This window comes from Scyliorhinus torazame, chromosome 1, assembly GCF_047496885.1.
Source record: "Scyliorhinus torazame isolate Kashiwa2021f chromosome 1, sScyTor2.1, whole genome shotgun sequence".
In the NCBI taxonomy this organism is placed as follows: Eukaryota; Metazoa; Chordata; class Chondrichthyes; order Carcharhiniformes; family Scyliorhinidae; genus Scyliorhinus; species Scyliorhinus torazame.
The window spans coordinates 255,202,057-255,218,204 of NC_092707.1; the positions used below are offsets into that span (position 1 = coordinate 255,202,057).

The 16,148-nt window shown below is 52.3% G+C and overlaps 1 protein-coding gene across 4 annotated transcripts in view; it reads left to right on the forward strand.

Moving 5' to 3' along the window:
* Positions 1-16,148, forward strand: part of adgb (androglobin) — a 612,248-nt gene that overhangs the window by 337,932 nt on the left and 258,168 nt on the right. For all 4 annotated transcript variants that reach the window (XM_072504722.1, XM_072504733.1, XM_072504728.1 and 1 more), the window contains one exon: positions 3,276-3,435. In XM_072504722.1, coding sequence (XP_072360823.1) covers positions 3,276-3,435 — 160 coding nt within the window. The remainder of the gene's footprint in view (positions 1-3,275; positions 3,436-16,148) is intronic.

Below are 16,148 nucleotides of genomic sequence, written 5' to 3' on the forward strand. Positions count from 1 at the left end.
GAGCCAAGATGGGGGCAGAGCACCAGAGATTCGAGTCCTCACCCCCTGCGAGGAACAGGCCCTGGAAATCGGGGGTTATTCAAAGCGAGAGTAGTCATCGACAGCGAGGTTGACCTGACCCTTCAGGTGATCTGTCTCAAGTGAGTTGTTCATGTCAGACAAAATGATCCTTTCCTCTCACTGACCACATGTCCATTTCCTCGGAGGATTTCCACCTGATGGGGTCGGGCCATCTGGAGTCATTCACCCCGTGCCACCCAGGAGACCACCTCTAGGAGAGATCCAAGGAGACCATCGAGGTGTCACAGCTATTATCCCCACCTTCCATCAATGCAGAGACACACAGCTTAGTGGGCAACATTAAAGAACAGGCTTCTGGGGCACAATCTGGTGAGCATCGCAGTTACTCACGCAGATGGAGCAGGAACATCCAAGGGAGTCAGCAGTCAGAGGTCTGCTGGATCCCAGGACTCAGCTGGGTCCCAGTCAGATGCTGAGCCTCTGGACAAGGTTATCCCAAAGCTGATGCAGATGATCAGACACGGCCATGAGATTTAGGAGGGATATCAGTGCATAGCCAGTTGGAGGAGTCCCAAAGGCTACAGGTGCTGGAGATGAGAACGACAATGTATGGCACTGAGGGCAATACTGCTCCGGTGGCGACCGCAGTGGAAAATCTGGAATGTGACGCCAGCGTCTTGAGTGGTTTTGCACAAGGCATGGCTCAGTCTGGGACGACCATGGCTGAGGGCCTCGACATCATGTCCCATTGCTGAGGGACATGTCCCATACGCAGGTGGACATTGGTGAGGCAATGCAGAGTGTGGGCCGGTCACAAAGGAGCATCAGTGAGGGTGTCGACACTATGGTGCAGACAACCGCGTGGTGCCAGGACTGGCAGAGCCACATGATGCAGAAGCCTCTGGAGCTCACTCCAGCTGCCCCCCATCCCATGGAGACCGCCAGGGCCCAATGAGCACCATTAGAGAGGAGGAAGGGCTGGAGGTAAACCCAGGGCCTGCAACCTAGGAGACAACGGCAGTCTCCCCCTCCTGACGCCAGAGCATCGCAAGGGCAGAGGGTGGTATGGGGGTGAGGGTGGGGTGTCAAAGCACGTGTCATGGGGAACCGCAGCTCAGCGGAGTCTCACTTCCTCGCTCGTGGCACTCTACCTCCACGACATCCAATTCCTCTGGGCCGTCGGCCACGTCTGGGGCCCTCTGTTCAGCCACAGTGAGGGGCCGCAGGTCTGGTGGTCCCCTGTCTGTCTTATACTGCTCCCGGCGGTTATGTGCGGCCTTCTCCTGAGGTTGTGGGGGAGAACACTACAATGACAGTGGTAGACTGTCCGACGCATGCAGCCCAGTGGGTGGGTAGCTGGTGGCCTCAGTGGCCAGGGCACCCAGTCATGGCGGCTGGTATGGGTGCTGGCTTGTGGGGCAGAGTGGGGATTTGGCCATGCTCCGGGTGGGGAGGGGGGAGAGAGGGAGTAGGGTTACGGGTGTGTGTGTGTGGGGGGGGGGGGGGGGGGGGGGGGTACAGGGTTTGTCCCTGGCTGCCGTGAGGAGGTCGTGGAGTTTCTTCCAGCACTGCATGCCAGTCCGGACGACGTTTCCCATGGTGCTCACCAGCTCTGCCACCTGCGCCTAGGCACAACAGACGATGGCGCCAGACAGCCACCTTCCCAGGCCAGGGTACAGGATCATCCGTCGCTCCTCCACCGCGTCCAGGAGGAGACCCAGTTCCGTGTCCGGGAAATTTGGTTCCTCTCTCCTTACAGCCATATTGTTGGCTGGGATGGTCTGTGTGTGTGGGGAGGATCGTTTATGTGCGGCTGCAGCTTGCCGGACACGGTAAATCTGGCACCGTTTTTCATTAGAATTGATTATGTTCCATGTGGCGTCGGTGCTAGCCCATTAATAGTAGCAGAATCGGTGCAGGTGTGGTGCCGGTTTGTCTGTTGTAAAAGTCCACAGATTCTCTGTTGGCTTATACTTTGCCTTAGAAAGGGAGAATCCGCCCAGTGTCTCTGTGATGAGATATGGGGCGGGATTCTCCACCTGCCGATGGCGATTTCCTAATCGGACAGAGAATCCCTTTTTACGACCGAATCGGGGGCGGCGTCTGTTTTTGAATGCTTCGCCCCCTCCAAAACGGAATCATCGGGGAGTACACTGCACGCCATTGGGACAGCTTCAGGACGTTACCTGAAGGCCCTCCCTCGATGCTCCGCTCTCGATGGGCCGAGTTCACGACGGCGCGGTTCACTTGTGCTCTCAGTTTTCGTGAACCTGGCGTGACGGCTGAGGACTGTGCCAGCGCAGCCACAGTCGGAAGGGGGGCAGGAGCCGTGTCGCTGGCCGGGGGGGCTTTGGCGAGGGCTAGTGGGATTGATGTGGGGTGGTCCTGGAGTGGCGAGGAGGTGTCCAGGGGTCACTATCTGGCAGGTCTGGTTCGCGCTTGGCCGGCACCATGTTGCACGGCGTGACTGCTGCAGGTTGTCGCCATTCGCATGCGCGGCCACAGACCCAGCAATTCTCCAGTCATTTATTTCATAAAGGCCGTGTGTTTTACGTGGCACGGCTGCTAGCCCCTCACCGGTTGGAGGGTCGGTGCTGGGGCCTCATGGATTTTTTCGTTCTAGAACTAGACACTTCCTCCTGACATCGCTTCACAATTGGAGAATCCAGCCCGTTAAACTTGCCTACCAGTTCAGGAAGGTGTCAAACCTCCCATGGTGGTATTTCTGAAAGAGTTCTCCAGTGTCCTGTTCAGAATTCCTCCCATAACATGATTCAATTCCTTTGCCATTTCAGTGATGTTACTGTTTGCATATTGGAATCATGGAATTTACAGTGCAGAAGGAGGCCCTTCGGCCCATCTAGTCTGCACCGATCCTTGGAAAGAGCACCCTACTTAATCCCACACCTCTACACTATCCACGTAACCCAGTAACCTCATCTAACCTTTTGGATACTAAGGGGCAATTTATCATGGCCATTCCACCTAACCTGCAGATCTTTGGACTGTGGGAGGAAACCGGAGCACCCGGAGGAAACCCACGCAGACACAGGGAGAACATGCAAACTCCACATTGTCAGTCACCCGAGGCCGGTATTGAACCCGGGACCCTGGAACTGCAAGGCAGCAGTACTAACCACTGTGCAACCGCCCTTGACTGCACTTTATAAGTAATTAATGGGTTAAAAGGTGTTAAGGATATGTATTGCTGAAAGTTTTTTTTCTTTTCTTAATGATTACACTTTACGTTTCAGATAACACTCCCAGCCATCTCATCAGTGGCCAGCTGTTTTCTCAAATGTCCGGCGCAATGCTGAACATAGTCAATATTGCTGAACTTACCAACCAATTACAACAGAAGATCTACTGTACAGAAAAATGGATCGATTATGAAGACTTTTTCAAGTGTTTTCAGTAAGGCAAGATTACTGCTGTTTTAATCCTAATTCAGCATTTCTAAATTCAAGTCCATGTGCTTCTTGTACCCAACTATTCATTTGTACACGTTAACATGATTCAAGTAAAAAATATCAGGGACCAATAACCATAGGGCTGCAATCCTATCAATTACACTAGATTTCCACCTACTGAAACCCCCAGCTTGAATCTTGCATGACGTTTATGAGATCAATGAGAGGGCATGTAACCAGTAAGGACCTTCATCACTATGGATGAGCAAGTGCCCACCTGTTTTGTGCTGGGAAGTCTCCAGTTCCTACCAGCAGTATTGGGGTGGAAGGGAGAATGGCTTGGCGCAAAGAATATCTTGGGCAGGATTCTCCGTTCGCTGACGGCAAAATTGTGGAATGCGATTGGAAGTAGAATAGGTTCCTACGCCAAAAACATGGCAGACGCCGATTGGATGCCAAATCGCAATTCTCCGTCATCTCGACAGTGACGTCAATGCGGTCCAGGACGCAAGTACAGTAAACATAATTTGCATATTATTAGCGGGCATGACCCAATATTCTCCGGTGCCTCCACAATTCTCTGCCTCCGATGGGATGAGTTCCCGACGGCGCAGTTCACTTGTGCTTTTAAAAATCGTGATCTGGAGCCCAGGCAGGCAAGGGAAGCCGCACGACATGTGCGCCAGGGCCAATGCGCATGAGACACTCTGATCGCCTCCAGGTTTGCCGACTGGGGGGTGGGGGGTGTGGGGCACGGGGTGGAGGGGAACATGCCAGGGGTACGGTCACCGCGTCCCACCCCACCCCTGTCCGGCCACCCCCTTGCCTGCAACTCCTCTGTAATACATACCTGCCGCACTACGGGGTGCAGGACCTGTGTTGTCAATAACATCAGGTCTGGTCCATGGGATGGAGGATGATGACAACCCTCTCCACATCGTTTGACAACATCTGACGCCTGCCCACGGAAGCACTTTCCACTGTCCACCTGGGTGATCCTTCCATGTGAGCTGGACAATCCATCACACAGTCCCATCAAAACCCTGATGTGACAGTGGTGGGGATGGTCAGGGCGGGGAGAGGTGGATGGGGAGCCCAAGCCACCCGCAACGTCCGCCCATCCCCCTCCCCATCTTTGGCCAGCCCACCCCGCACACCCATCAGAGCATCGAGGCAGGTCGTAACAGTGTGAACAAGTGTTTAATGTGACAATGTATATACAGATTTGAGCCCTAGCCCCTATAACTAAACTGTGCCTTGCACCAGTGCCAACATAACTAGTGTCTAACTTTCTGGCCTTACGGCCAGATGGTATAGCAGGAGTGGAGGTGGCCTGCTGTGATTTCCGCCCTGCGACCTGGGTCCCCGTTGACGGGAGTCTTCTGGGGTGACCGGGCCTGGATGGGTCCGGTTACTGCTCAGGTATCCCAGGTGGCATGGTACGGCCCTGTTCTGCCCAGGTGCACCAGGGACTGGAGGGGAGGGGGGAGGGGAGTCCGAGGTGCTGCGGTGTTCCGGCACCTGCCCTTTGGGAGTCACCGGCATGGGTCCCATCACCTCCTCCTCCCTCAGGGTGCCCGATAACCCCCGGGCTACTCCATGGGACAGGGGTGTAAGCAGAGCTATCCCTGAGGCTTCCCTGCCACCTGCCGCTGCCAGTCCTGGAGGCCCAGTCCTGGAGGGGTGGGTAGCTGGTGACCTCAGTGACCAGGGAACCGGGGCAATGTGGCTGGTATGGGTGCTGACATGTGGTGTAGAGTGGGGGTCCGTCCGCCCTCCGGTTGGGGGGAGTCAGGTTATAGGTGTGTGGGACAGGGTTTGGTGCCAGGGGCACAGTGCTGCCTACTCGCCCTGGCCGCCCTGAGGAGGTTGTGCACTTTCTTCTGGCACTGCTGGCTGGTCCAGAGACGGTGCTACCCACGGCGCTCACCATCTCTGCCACCTGCCTCCAGGCAAGGCGAACGGCGGCAGCTGGCAGCCTCCTTCCCGGGCCGGGGTACAGGATCATCCGCCTCTCTCCCACTGCGCCCAGGAGGGTCTCCAGCTCGGCGTCCATGAACCTTGGTGCCGCTCTCCTTGCTGCCATCTTGTTGGCTGGGATGGTGTGTGTGAGGAGTGAACTGTGTGAATGCTGTCATAATATACATCTATGTATACAATGGAGTGCAGACAGGCAGTGATTGACACACAGGATGACCAGTAAGCACACAGAACAGAGCAGCCAATCACCAGACAGGACACAACCACTATAAAGCTAGAGGGCACCAGTTTTCCCACTCTCTCGGGACCCAGCCTCTGAGACAGTCAGAGTTAGTGAGTTGGCCAGTGCAAACACCATGTGGTAGCTAGTAAGTCTGGTTAGGCTAGTATCATGTTTCCAGTCAAGTCAGCATAGTGTCAACCCACAGTTGAACATGTATAATAGTTTAGTTAAATAAAATCGCGTTGCATCTTATCAAGTGTTGGAGGTCTGTCTCTCGCTACACTGCATCAAGTGCAGTCCACATCGACCCAGCCTACCCAACATATCATGTGCAGCTGCAGCTTGTCAGCCTCCTGAATGTCAATCGCAAAACCATTTCTCTTGGAATCGATTGTGTTTGATGTGGCACCGGTACTAGCCCCTCAACAGTAGCTGAATCGGTCCAGGTGCAGTGCCAGTTTTGCTGACATGGAACTCCAAGAATTCTGCGCTGGTGTTAACACTTAGTCTCAGAAATTGAGAATCCAGCCCCACACTTTTCACAACCTTGTGATGACCTAAAGTACTTTACAGACAATTAACTACTTTGAATTGTAGCACCTGTCATAATGTAGGGACTACGATGGTCAAATTCTGCACAGCAAGTTCCATGAGCGCTAATTTAATAATGACCATTTAATGTGTTTGTTGGTGATGTTGGCTGAGGAATAATTATTTGCCCAGGACACTGGGGTTACTCCTTGCTCTTACCAAAAACAACACCATGGAATCTTTTAAGTCCACCTGAAAGGGTAGATGAAGCCTTAAATCTGAGAATGTTTCCTCTTGTGGGTGAGTTCAGAACTAGGGAGCAATGTTTTGAAATTAGGACTGGAATTCTCCGACCCTGCGAATCCCGCCCTGCCGCCCCGGCACCAGCTGCCCTATTCTCCAGCGCCGTTTTTTGGGGGCCGGAGGGATTCCCGCCACGCCAGTCGGGGGCCGTTGACAGCGGCCACCCCAGCAATTCTCCGGGCCCCAATGTGCCGAGTGGCCATAAAGTTTTGGCCAGTCCCGCCGGCGTGAATTACTCACCTCACGCACGGCGGGACCTGGCAGGTAAGTGTGCGGGGGCAGTCCTGGTGGGGGCACGGGAGGATCTGACCCCGGAGGGGGCTCCCACCGTGGCCTGGCCCGCGATCAGGGCCTACCGATCTGCGGGCGGGCTGGTTCCGTGGAGGGTCTTCTTTCCACCGCGCCGGGCCCCTGTAGGGCTCCGCCATATTGCCCGGGGGCCGGCGTGGAGAAGGGAACCCCCGCACATGCGCAGAAATACTCCGGCCGGTCCGCGCATGCGCGAGGTCATGCCGGCCGTTCCACGCATGCGCGAACTCGCGCCGGCCCTTCGCCATCGGCTGGAGCAGCGAGGACGACTCAGGTGGCAACCTAGCCCCCTAGAAAGGTGAGAATTGTTCACTTGGGGGGGGGGCATTGACGCCGGAGTCGTTGGCGCCGGTTTTCTCGCCGGCGTGGGGACATAGCCCCATTCTCTGAGAATCCCGCCCTCGGCGTCACCCTTTTAGAACAAGAGATGAGAAGAATTGTTTTCATTAAGTGGGCTGTGCGCCTTTGGAACTCTTTTGCCTCAGCAGGCAGTGGAGCTGGGGTCATTAATTAATTTTAAGGTTGATGTAGATAGATTCTCGTTAGGCAATGGAATCAAAAGTTATCTGGTGTAAATAGGAATGTGGAATTTGAAACACAAGTAGACCAGCCATGATCTTATTGAAGGCAGAGCAGACTGAAGGTGCCAATTGGCCTACTTCAGCTCCGATATTATAATGTTCATATTTTTAACATCCGACCTGCAGGGCACCTCCAATTGTGCAACATTCCCTCAGTGCTGCACTGGACTGTCAGTATGCAATTTTATGCTCTGGTCTCCAGAGTGAGATTTAAAACTGCAACCTTTGCATAGATTTTCTTAGAATTTAACATACAAAAACAGTCCATTTGGCTCAACTGATTTCTTTCCGCTGAGGCCACACATAGAGGGATTTCCTACTGGTGGGCTGAAGCTTGCTAGCAGCAAAGACACCTTGCAGATCAGGGACCATTTGGAAGGCTGCCCGGATCTTACTCCACCCCCTTTCAGGCCATACCCCCGCTCTTCAGACCCTCCCAACCTTGCGGAGACCTCCGGGACCCCCTCCCCCCTCTACCTGATACCTGCGCACCTGCACTGCCAGCCTGGCACCCTGGCAGTGCCAAGGTTCTCGGGTGCTAGGGGGTGTGCCAGGGTACAACCTTGCCATGTCCCCGACTACCAGGGGGTCTCCAATGGCTTGAGAAACCCTCCCAGCTGCCGTCAGGACTGGTCCATGGGTCTCCCAGACGCAGACGGTCAGTCCTGGGCGCCAGGTGAATCCGTCATCCTGATATTTTAATGAGCTGATTTGGGGCTCACGCGTGATTCACCCGTTGCACCCATTTCCGTGCCGGCACAATGGGGTCACTGAATCGCGCCTATTACCTCTCAATTCTGTGGTCAGTTTTTTTATTCATTCATGAGATGACTAACTAGCTTCGCTGGCTAGCTGAGTATTTATTTATTTAATTTTTCTTTATTCTTTCATGGGGGCAGCACGGTAGCACAAATGCTTAGCACTGTAGCTTCACAGCGCCAGGGTCCCTGGTTCGATTCCCCGCTGGGTCACTGTCTGTGCGGAGTCTGCACGTTCTCCCCGTGTCTGCGTGGGTTTCCTCCGGGTGCTCCGGTTTCCTCCCGGTGCTCAGGTTTCCTCCCACAGTCCAAAGACATGCAGGTTAGGTGGATTTGCCATGATAAATTGCCCTTAGTGTCCAAAAAAAAAAGGTTAGGAGGGGTTATTGGGTTACGGGGATAGGGTGGAAGTGAGGGCTTAAGTGGGTCGGTGCAGACTCGATGGGCCTGATCTGTATGTTCTCTGGGATGTGGGCGTCGCAGGCAGGGCCAGCATTTGTTGCCCCTCCTTAATTGCCCTCGAACCGAGTGGCATTTTTAAGAGTCAACCACATTGCTGAGGATCTGAAGTCACATGTAGACCAGACCAAGTAAGGATGGCAGATTTCCTTCCCTATAGGACATTAGTGAACCAGATGGATTTTTATGACAATCAACAGTGGTTTCATGGTCATCATTCGACTTTTAATTCCAGATATTTTTATTGAATTCAAATTTCACCATCTGCCATGGCGGGATTTGAACCTGAGTCCCCGGAGCATTACCCGGGTGTCAGGATTACAAGACCACCGTGCCATCACCTCCCCCATCCCTCATTTCCCTTAAAAGGTCATGGTGAGCTGCCTTCTTGAGTGGCTGCAGTCCATGTGGTGTAGGTCCATCCACAGTGCTGTTAGGAAGAGAGTTCCAGGATTTGACCCAGCGACAGTGAAGGAACAGTAAAATAGTTCCAAGTCAGGAAGGTGTGTGGCTTCAAGGAGAACTTGCAAGTGGCAGTATTGTTCCCATCCATGTGCTGCTCTTGACCTTCTAGGTGATAGAGGTCAGGGTTTGGAAGATGCTTGGTGAGAGGGTGCTGTGCATCTTGTCGATTGTACCCTCTGCTGCCACTATGTATCAGTGCTGGAGGAAGTAAATGTTTGAAGTAGTGGACGGGCTGCTTTGTCCTAGATGGCGTTGAGCTACTTGAGTGTAGTTGGAGCTGCACTCATCGAGGCAAGTGAAGCGAGTTCCATCATACTCCTGACTTGTGTCTTGTAGGTGGTGGGCAGGCTTTGGGGAGGAGGTGAGTTACTCGCTGTAGAATTTGTAGCCTCTGACCTGCTCTTGTAGCCACAATATTTATATGTCTGGTCTAATTCTGGTCAACCCCAAGGATTTTGATAGTGGGGTATTCAGTGGTGGTCATGTATTGAATATTAAGGGGAGATGGTTAAATTCTGTCATTTTGGAGAAGGTCGTTGCCTGGCTCTTGTGTGGCGCTTGAATGTTACTTGCCACTTTATCAGCTCAAGCCTGAATATTTTCCAAGTCTTGGTGCATTCAGACATGGATTGCTTCAGAACCTGAGAAGTTGTGAATAATTTTGAACATTGTGCAATCCATAGAATAGAATCCCCACAGTGCAGAAGGAGGCCATTTGGCCCATCAAGTCTGCACCGACCCTCCAAAAGAGCACTCTACCTTGGTCCATTTTTCCACCCTACCTCCATAACCGTGCGCATTGATCAAGGCCAATCCACCTAGCCTGCATATCTTTGGACTGCAGGAGGAAACCGGAACACCCGGAGGAAACCCACATAGACACAGGCTGAACGCGCAAACTCCACACAAACAATCACCCAAGGGCGGAATCGAATCCGGGTCCCTGGCGCTGTGACACAGTAGTGCTAACCACAGTGCCACCGTGCCACCCACTTCTGACCTTATGATGATGCAAAGATCATTGATGAAACAGCTGAAGATGGCTGGTCCTAGGGCACTACCCGAAGGACCTCCTGCAGCGATGGGCCAGAACTGAGATAACTGACGTCCAATATCCACATCTTTCTTTGTGCTAGGGGTGACTGCAACCATTGGAGAATTTCCCCTGATTGACTTCAGTTTCACTAGTGTTCCATGATGCTGCACTCAGTCAAATGCCGTCGCCGTCACCTCACCTCACCTCTTAAGTTCATCTCGGGTCCATTTTTGAATCAGGGCTACAATGCATTCAGGAGCTGAGTGGCCCCAGCAGAATCCAAGCTGAGTGTCAGTGATCAAGTGATTGCTCAGCAAGTGCTGCTTGATAGCAGTGTCAATGACACCTTCCATCACTAATGATGGAGAATGGACTAATGGGGCAGGGCAGTGACTGGTGTTTTGTGTTTTGGTTGCCAGGGTGAATAGTGTCCAGATCGCTTTTCGGGTAACCTATGACCTAATCCATGTTAGGAATGTTTCCTTCTACTCATGAGTGACTCAGTTTGAACTCCGGTAGATTTGTTTAAAATTTACCTAATTTACGCTATATACTTAATAATGTAAAAGTAAAGTCTCCATAGTCTCAGCTGACCATAGGCTGCTTTCCCCTTTGGCAAGCTTCTCGGTAAGTACATATCTCTGCTGGTGTCACTTACATCAGAATACACATCACTATCTCATTCCCATAATAATTAACCCATTAGGCTACTGCCCCCCCCCACCCCAAGTATAATCTCAATCTTTTGAATAACAATCTTAAACTATTTCCTTAAATTATTTACATTACATTTTTGAACTTCTGAACTACTGTAACAGATTCTATCCAATTCTTAGTCCTCCTTACAACCTCCCCAAGTGAGTGTTATAGAGGATTTCAAACTCCCACAGCTCTCTGGGGGGATGTTGTGGTCATGTGTGGCAATTAATCTTTTCCCTGGAGGACATTGACGGAGTGGGACGTCTTTTCCCTGGAGGACATTGATGGAGTGGGACGTCTTGTCCCTAGAGGACATTGATGGAGTGGGATTGCAGCTATCCACAATGGCTGGCAACTGGGCTACGATCTCTATGACAGCTGAACTGAAAGGATCATGGAACCTTTTCAGTGAAAGACTGATCCAAATGAAAAGATGTCAGGACATGGGCAATCACACTCTCTTGTACAGGAAGAGGGCAAACTACCATTTTCTCACAAAGCATCTACTCCCTTCGCACACCAGAGAAGGGCCTGCAAAGATGAATTATCTTCAACTCTGACAAAATAAATTCTCAACTGTATCATTGACAATTAAAGGTGTTCAATATCTGAGAAATAAACAAATCTGAATGAGGAGAAGAATGACAAATGTCCTCTAGGCATGGCAGGATATGAAGACAATAGAACTTGCCGCCAACACTTTGAAACTACTTTCACTTTCTGTAGGTAGTGTCACACTTTCTTCAGTGTGAGGCTTCTCCGCTGTAGACAATGGGACGACCGTGTCAGCATGAGAAGGTAAGCCATCATCTACAGCAATGGGTGAATCTCCAGAACTAAATCTAGACAACATTTCTGCATAGGACTCTTCAGCTGTAGAAGCACTGTAGATTTGACCTCTGCTTCTGCACTTAAGGGCAACTTTCATTGAAAGGTGATTTTCTGATGAGATTGAAGCATGGATGTGAACTTACTTTCATCCAAATTAATAGGCTCTTCTGGTTGTGTGATCCACCATGGAATCATGCATTATGTTCTCACTGGACTGCTCACCATGGTCAGCCAGCAATGAACAATACATTTTATTAGTGAGTTCAATTGGACAAATGCACAAATTCAGCTATTTGACAGCAAACACACCTGACTCCTCAAATAAAACAGAGACTTTATGTGCTTCAGCAGTAGTTTCAAAGAACATACCAATCTCTAGAAATTCCAACAGGTCATTCATTGCTACAAGAGCTTCTTTCTCGTATCTTTCTTCAGAAAAGAGCCACCCTAGATCTAGGACCTCTTTTGATGATCACTGTCTTCTTCAGTGTCTTCAGCTACCGCACCTTCTGGCCTACATTCAAAAAGAATTGAGGAATCTGCAATCTCCTCCTGAGGTACAGTGGATGGCATCTCTGTAATGAAGAATGACCCCCTACTCAACAAATAAACCTCACCAGTTACTGCTGAATGGAAAGTCGTCTGTTCTGTTCCAACTTTGGAAATTCCTCCATGAAAGGAACCTGAGTGACCTGCTATAGGTATATGTTTACTGTTTCCAGAATGGCCAGTTGTATAAATGCATTTATGCTCAATAAAGAAATGCTTTGATATGGAAGGACGCAATATTCTGTCGCACCTTCTGGTGGAGCATGGTGATTATCTTTTACACAAAGATGTATACCACCTGGACCTTGCAAGTTAATGCTTTATGGCTGGATGTCTACTGCTTTGAGCCGTTCCAGATGAGGAGCCAATATTGTAACACTGGCTCTGGTGTTAAATTTGAAGTCAATTTTAAAGGTTTTGGGCTTAATTCTCCTGAAAGATTTCTAAATGTGGTAGCGAGCGGGGACTACCACAAGCTTCCCGGCGCTTGGCCCAGAGACGTAACGCTATTCAACATTAATTGGTCCACTTAGGGAAGCCCCACGGGCTTCTCGCTGCAAATGAAGGCTCGCCAGCCAATTCGCCTCCACCATGCTTGCCAGCCTCCCGCTAACAAGAATGAGCAGCACTGTAACAGCTCTTGCTCAGCCAATCCCAGCCAGCTTGCAACATTGGCGCCCAGGAGACCGGTCCCAAGATTCAGGGATGCAGATCTTGCCAGGCTCCTAAGCGCAGTGGAGGCCAGGAGGGATGTCCTGTTCCCCTGAGGGTCCTGGAGGGTCAGTCACAGGGCCATACGTGCTGTGTAGGATGAGGTGGCGACTGTGAGCGCCAGGAGTGTTACCAGGAGGACTGGCCTCCAGTGCCGGTAAAAGGTCAACGATCTGCAGCGGCAGCATGAGTGACTACACACCAACGCACCCCCCCCCCCCCCACCCCACCCCGAGACAATTCCGCCCCCACGCGAGCATCCACCTCCCAACTCTCCATGCGATCCCCAACCCTCCCTCCACTTTCCCTTCACTTCCCCCCTGCCTTCCTTCACACCCTCCGTCCCACCACTGTGAACAACGTGTGTGACTAATGATGCCCTCTCTGTGTCTCCTCCGGGAAAGCTCTCTCACAGCCATTGGATCAGGGCCCAGACTGGCAGTGGGATGCCGGACATACGAATCCTCACCTCCTTTGAGGACCGTGCACTGGAGGTGACTGGGGTGGCTGAGGACAGGATGGTCACCAAAGCAGATGCTGGAGGATGCCGCAGAGGTGAGGAATCACCGAGTCCCAGCCAAAGGACCTGTTAAACGTGAGTTGTTATTGCCTTACTGACTGACCACATGTCCATTCTCCTGCTGGTCCTCCAGCCGACGTGCCAGCCCTTCCCGGGTAGCCCCCTCTTCAGCCTCCCAGGAGAACACCTTGGATGGGAATCTCCGCTGAAGACACGATTGAGACGTCACAGCACATCTTCACCCTCCACCAACGCAGATACACGGACCTCGGTGGGAAATGTTAGTGGTCACACTTCTGGGGTACAATCTGGTGAGCATCACACTGCTGCTGATGCACATCAGGTGGAGACAGGAACCCGCAGGCGAGATAGAAGTCGGAGGTCTGCTGGATCCTAGGACCCAGCAGGGTCGCAAGCTGATACTGAGCCTGTGAAAGAGTTTTACCTGGAGCTAAATGAGACGCTAAGGAGCGGCCGGGACATTGAGAGGGAGATGTCTACGACACTTCAGCAGGTCCATAGCTGATTGGAGGAGTCCCAGAGGCTATGGGCGCAGGAGATGCCACCGGCAATGCGTGGCACGGATGAAAAACACCGCTAGTGTGGTGACCACAGTGGAGAGCCTGGTGCACAACTTCGGCACCATTAGTGGAGGCACCCAAGGCGTCGCAGGCAGTGACGGCCATGGCTGAGAGTCTCGGGAGAATGTCTGCCTCGCTGGGGGATGTGACCCAGTACCAGGCTGACCTTGATGAGGTTCTGCGGGACATGTCCTGCTCTCAGATGGGAATGGCCAAGGCGCTGCGGAGCTTGTCCCAGTCACAGGTGGGCATTGCCAAGGTGTGGCAGAGCATGGCCGGGTCACTGAGGAGCATTGCTGAGGGTGTCGACATGATGGTGCAGGCCATGGGGAACCACCAGGGCTGGCAGAGCCAGATGATGCAGGGACAGCCGTGCTCGGACCAGCTGCCCCTCGATCTCAAGGCCAACCCCAGGACACTGTGGGCACCAACCGGGAGGAGGGGGTGCTGCGCCAACGCAGACCCATCCCATGGAGTGGCAATGGTGGCCACCAGCTCCCCCGAGTTCCACCCCTCTGATGAGGCCGCGTCTCACAGCCAGCACACGGGACAGGGCAGCACAGCTGTGCATGTGCCACCAACAAGTGAGCCCTGGCCCTCCGGCCCAGAGGACGCCTACAGGGGCATTGAAGACCAGGGGATGAGATAAGCAGGCTGCCTCCACCTCAGATGTGCATCCTGGGGACATAGTTTTTGGCCTCTCCCGCTATTCACCGGTCTCGATTTGCTTGAGCACGAGTGTAACAAGGCCGGAAGATCGCGGCCATCACATGGAGTGAATCAAATTGGCTGAAGACTAGCATCTGTGATGCTGGGGACCTTCTGCAATGCCTCTGTATCTTTTATAACATGGAGTCTCGAACATTGGAGTCCTCTAAAGCATTGTCTAACTAAGTTTATACACATGTTTAATGTTTAAGTGATTAATGTTGGACCGACATGTAGAGAAGAACGCCCCGGCTCCTTTCGAAATAGTGTCAGGAGTTGGACTACTTTCTTGTTCTAATTCATTACTTCTTTCAAGTGTATACGCACATGCAGTTGTAGAATGCAAATATCATGGGCTGGATTCTCCATACCCCGACGCCGAAATTGCGTTCGCGCAGGGGCGGAGAATCCATTTTCGCACATGGAATTGGGACCAGCGACGGTTCCTCGATTCTCCAGCCTCTGAAAGAGTACGCCGCCCACGCTGCATGTCCCCTATCTGTGGCCATTGCCAGAGACGCACGTCGTATTCTCCGGGTGAAGTCCCGACGGCGTGGATCTAATGTGGTCCTGCCATTCGGGATACTCACATGGCAGCTGCGGACTCAGTCCTCGGCCTCAATGGTCAGGGGCGGGCCGATCGGAAGACAGGGGGGGCCACATACGGGACCGGGCTATTTTTGGGCGGGCGGTCCGGGTCGGGCATGCAGCTGATTTAGGAGATCCAGCTCCGCAGTCTGAGTCCGCCATGGAGCACGGTGCGGCCGCTGGAGACCGCCGCCGTGCACGGCCTCTGACCCGGAAGTGCGGGGGCCCGTATCTGCAGCTAAAGCTGCTAGATTCATGATGGGTCCCTGCTAGCCCCCTTCAGGGATATAAATATGTGGCCTTTTCACGCCAGTTTGTCTGGTGTGAAAGGCCACAGTTTTTACGACGACGTGGGGATATAGTCCCTGAAACAGAGAATCCAGCCCCATGTCTTTATTGGGACATCATATTATATGATTGCCCTATGAACTCCCATGTTTGTGATGAATGAAAAATTTTATGAATATTGGCTTCCAAATATTGGGGCAATTTAAGGGTTAAAAGCCTGGGGTTATAGTGATCCAAAAAGACGAGGTGTTGGGTGTCTTAAAAAATATTAAGGTAGATAAGTCCCCAGGGCCTGATGGGATCTACCCCAGAATACTGAAGGAGGCTGGAGAGGAATTTGCTGAGGCCTTGACAGAAATCTTTGGATCCTCGCTGTCTTCAGGGGATGTCCCGGAGGACTGGAGAATAGCCAATGTTGTTCCTCTGTTTAAGAAGGGTAGCAAGGATAATCCCGGGAACTACAGGCCGGTGAGCCTTACTTCAGTGGTAGGGAAATTACTGGAGAGAATTCTTCGAGACAGGATCTACTCCCATTTGGAAGCAAATGGACGTATTAGTGAGAGGCAGCACGGTTTTGTGAAGGGGAGGTTGTGTCTC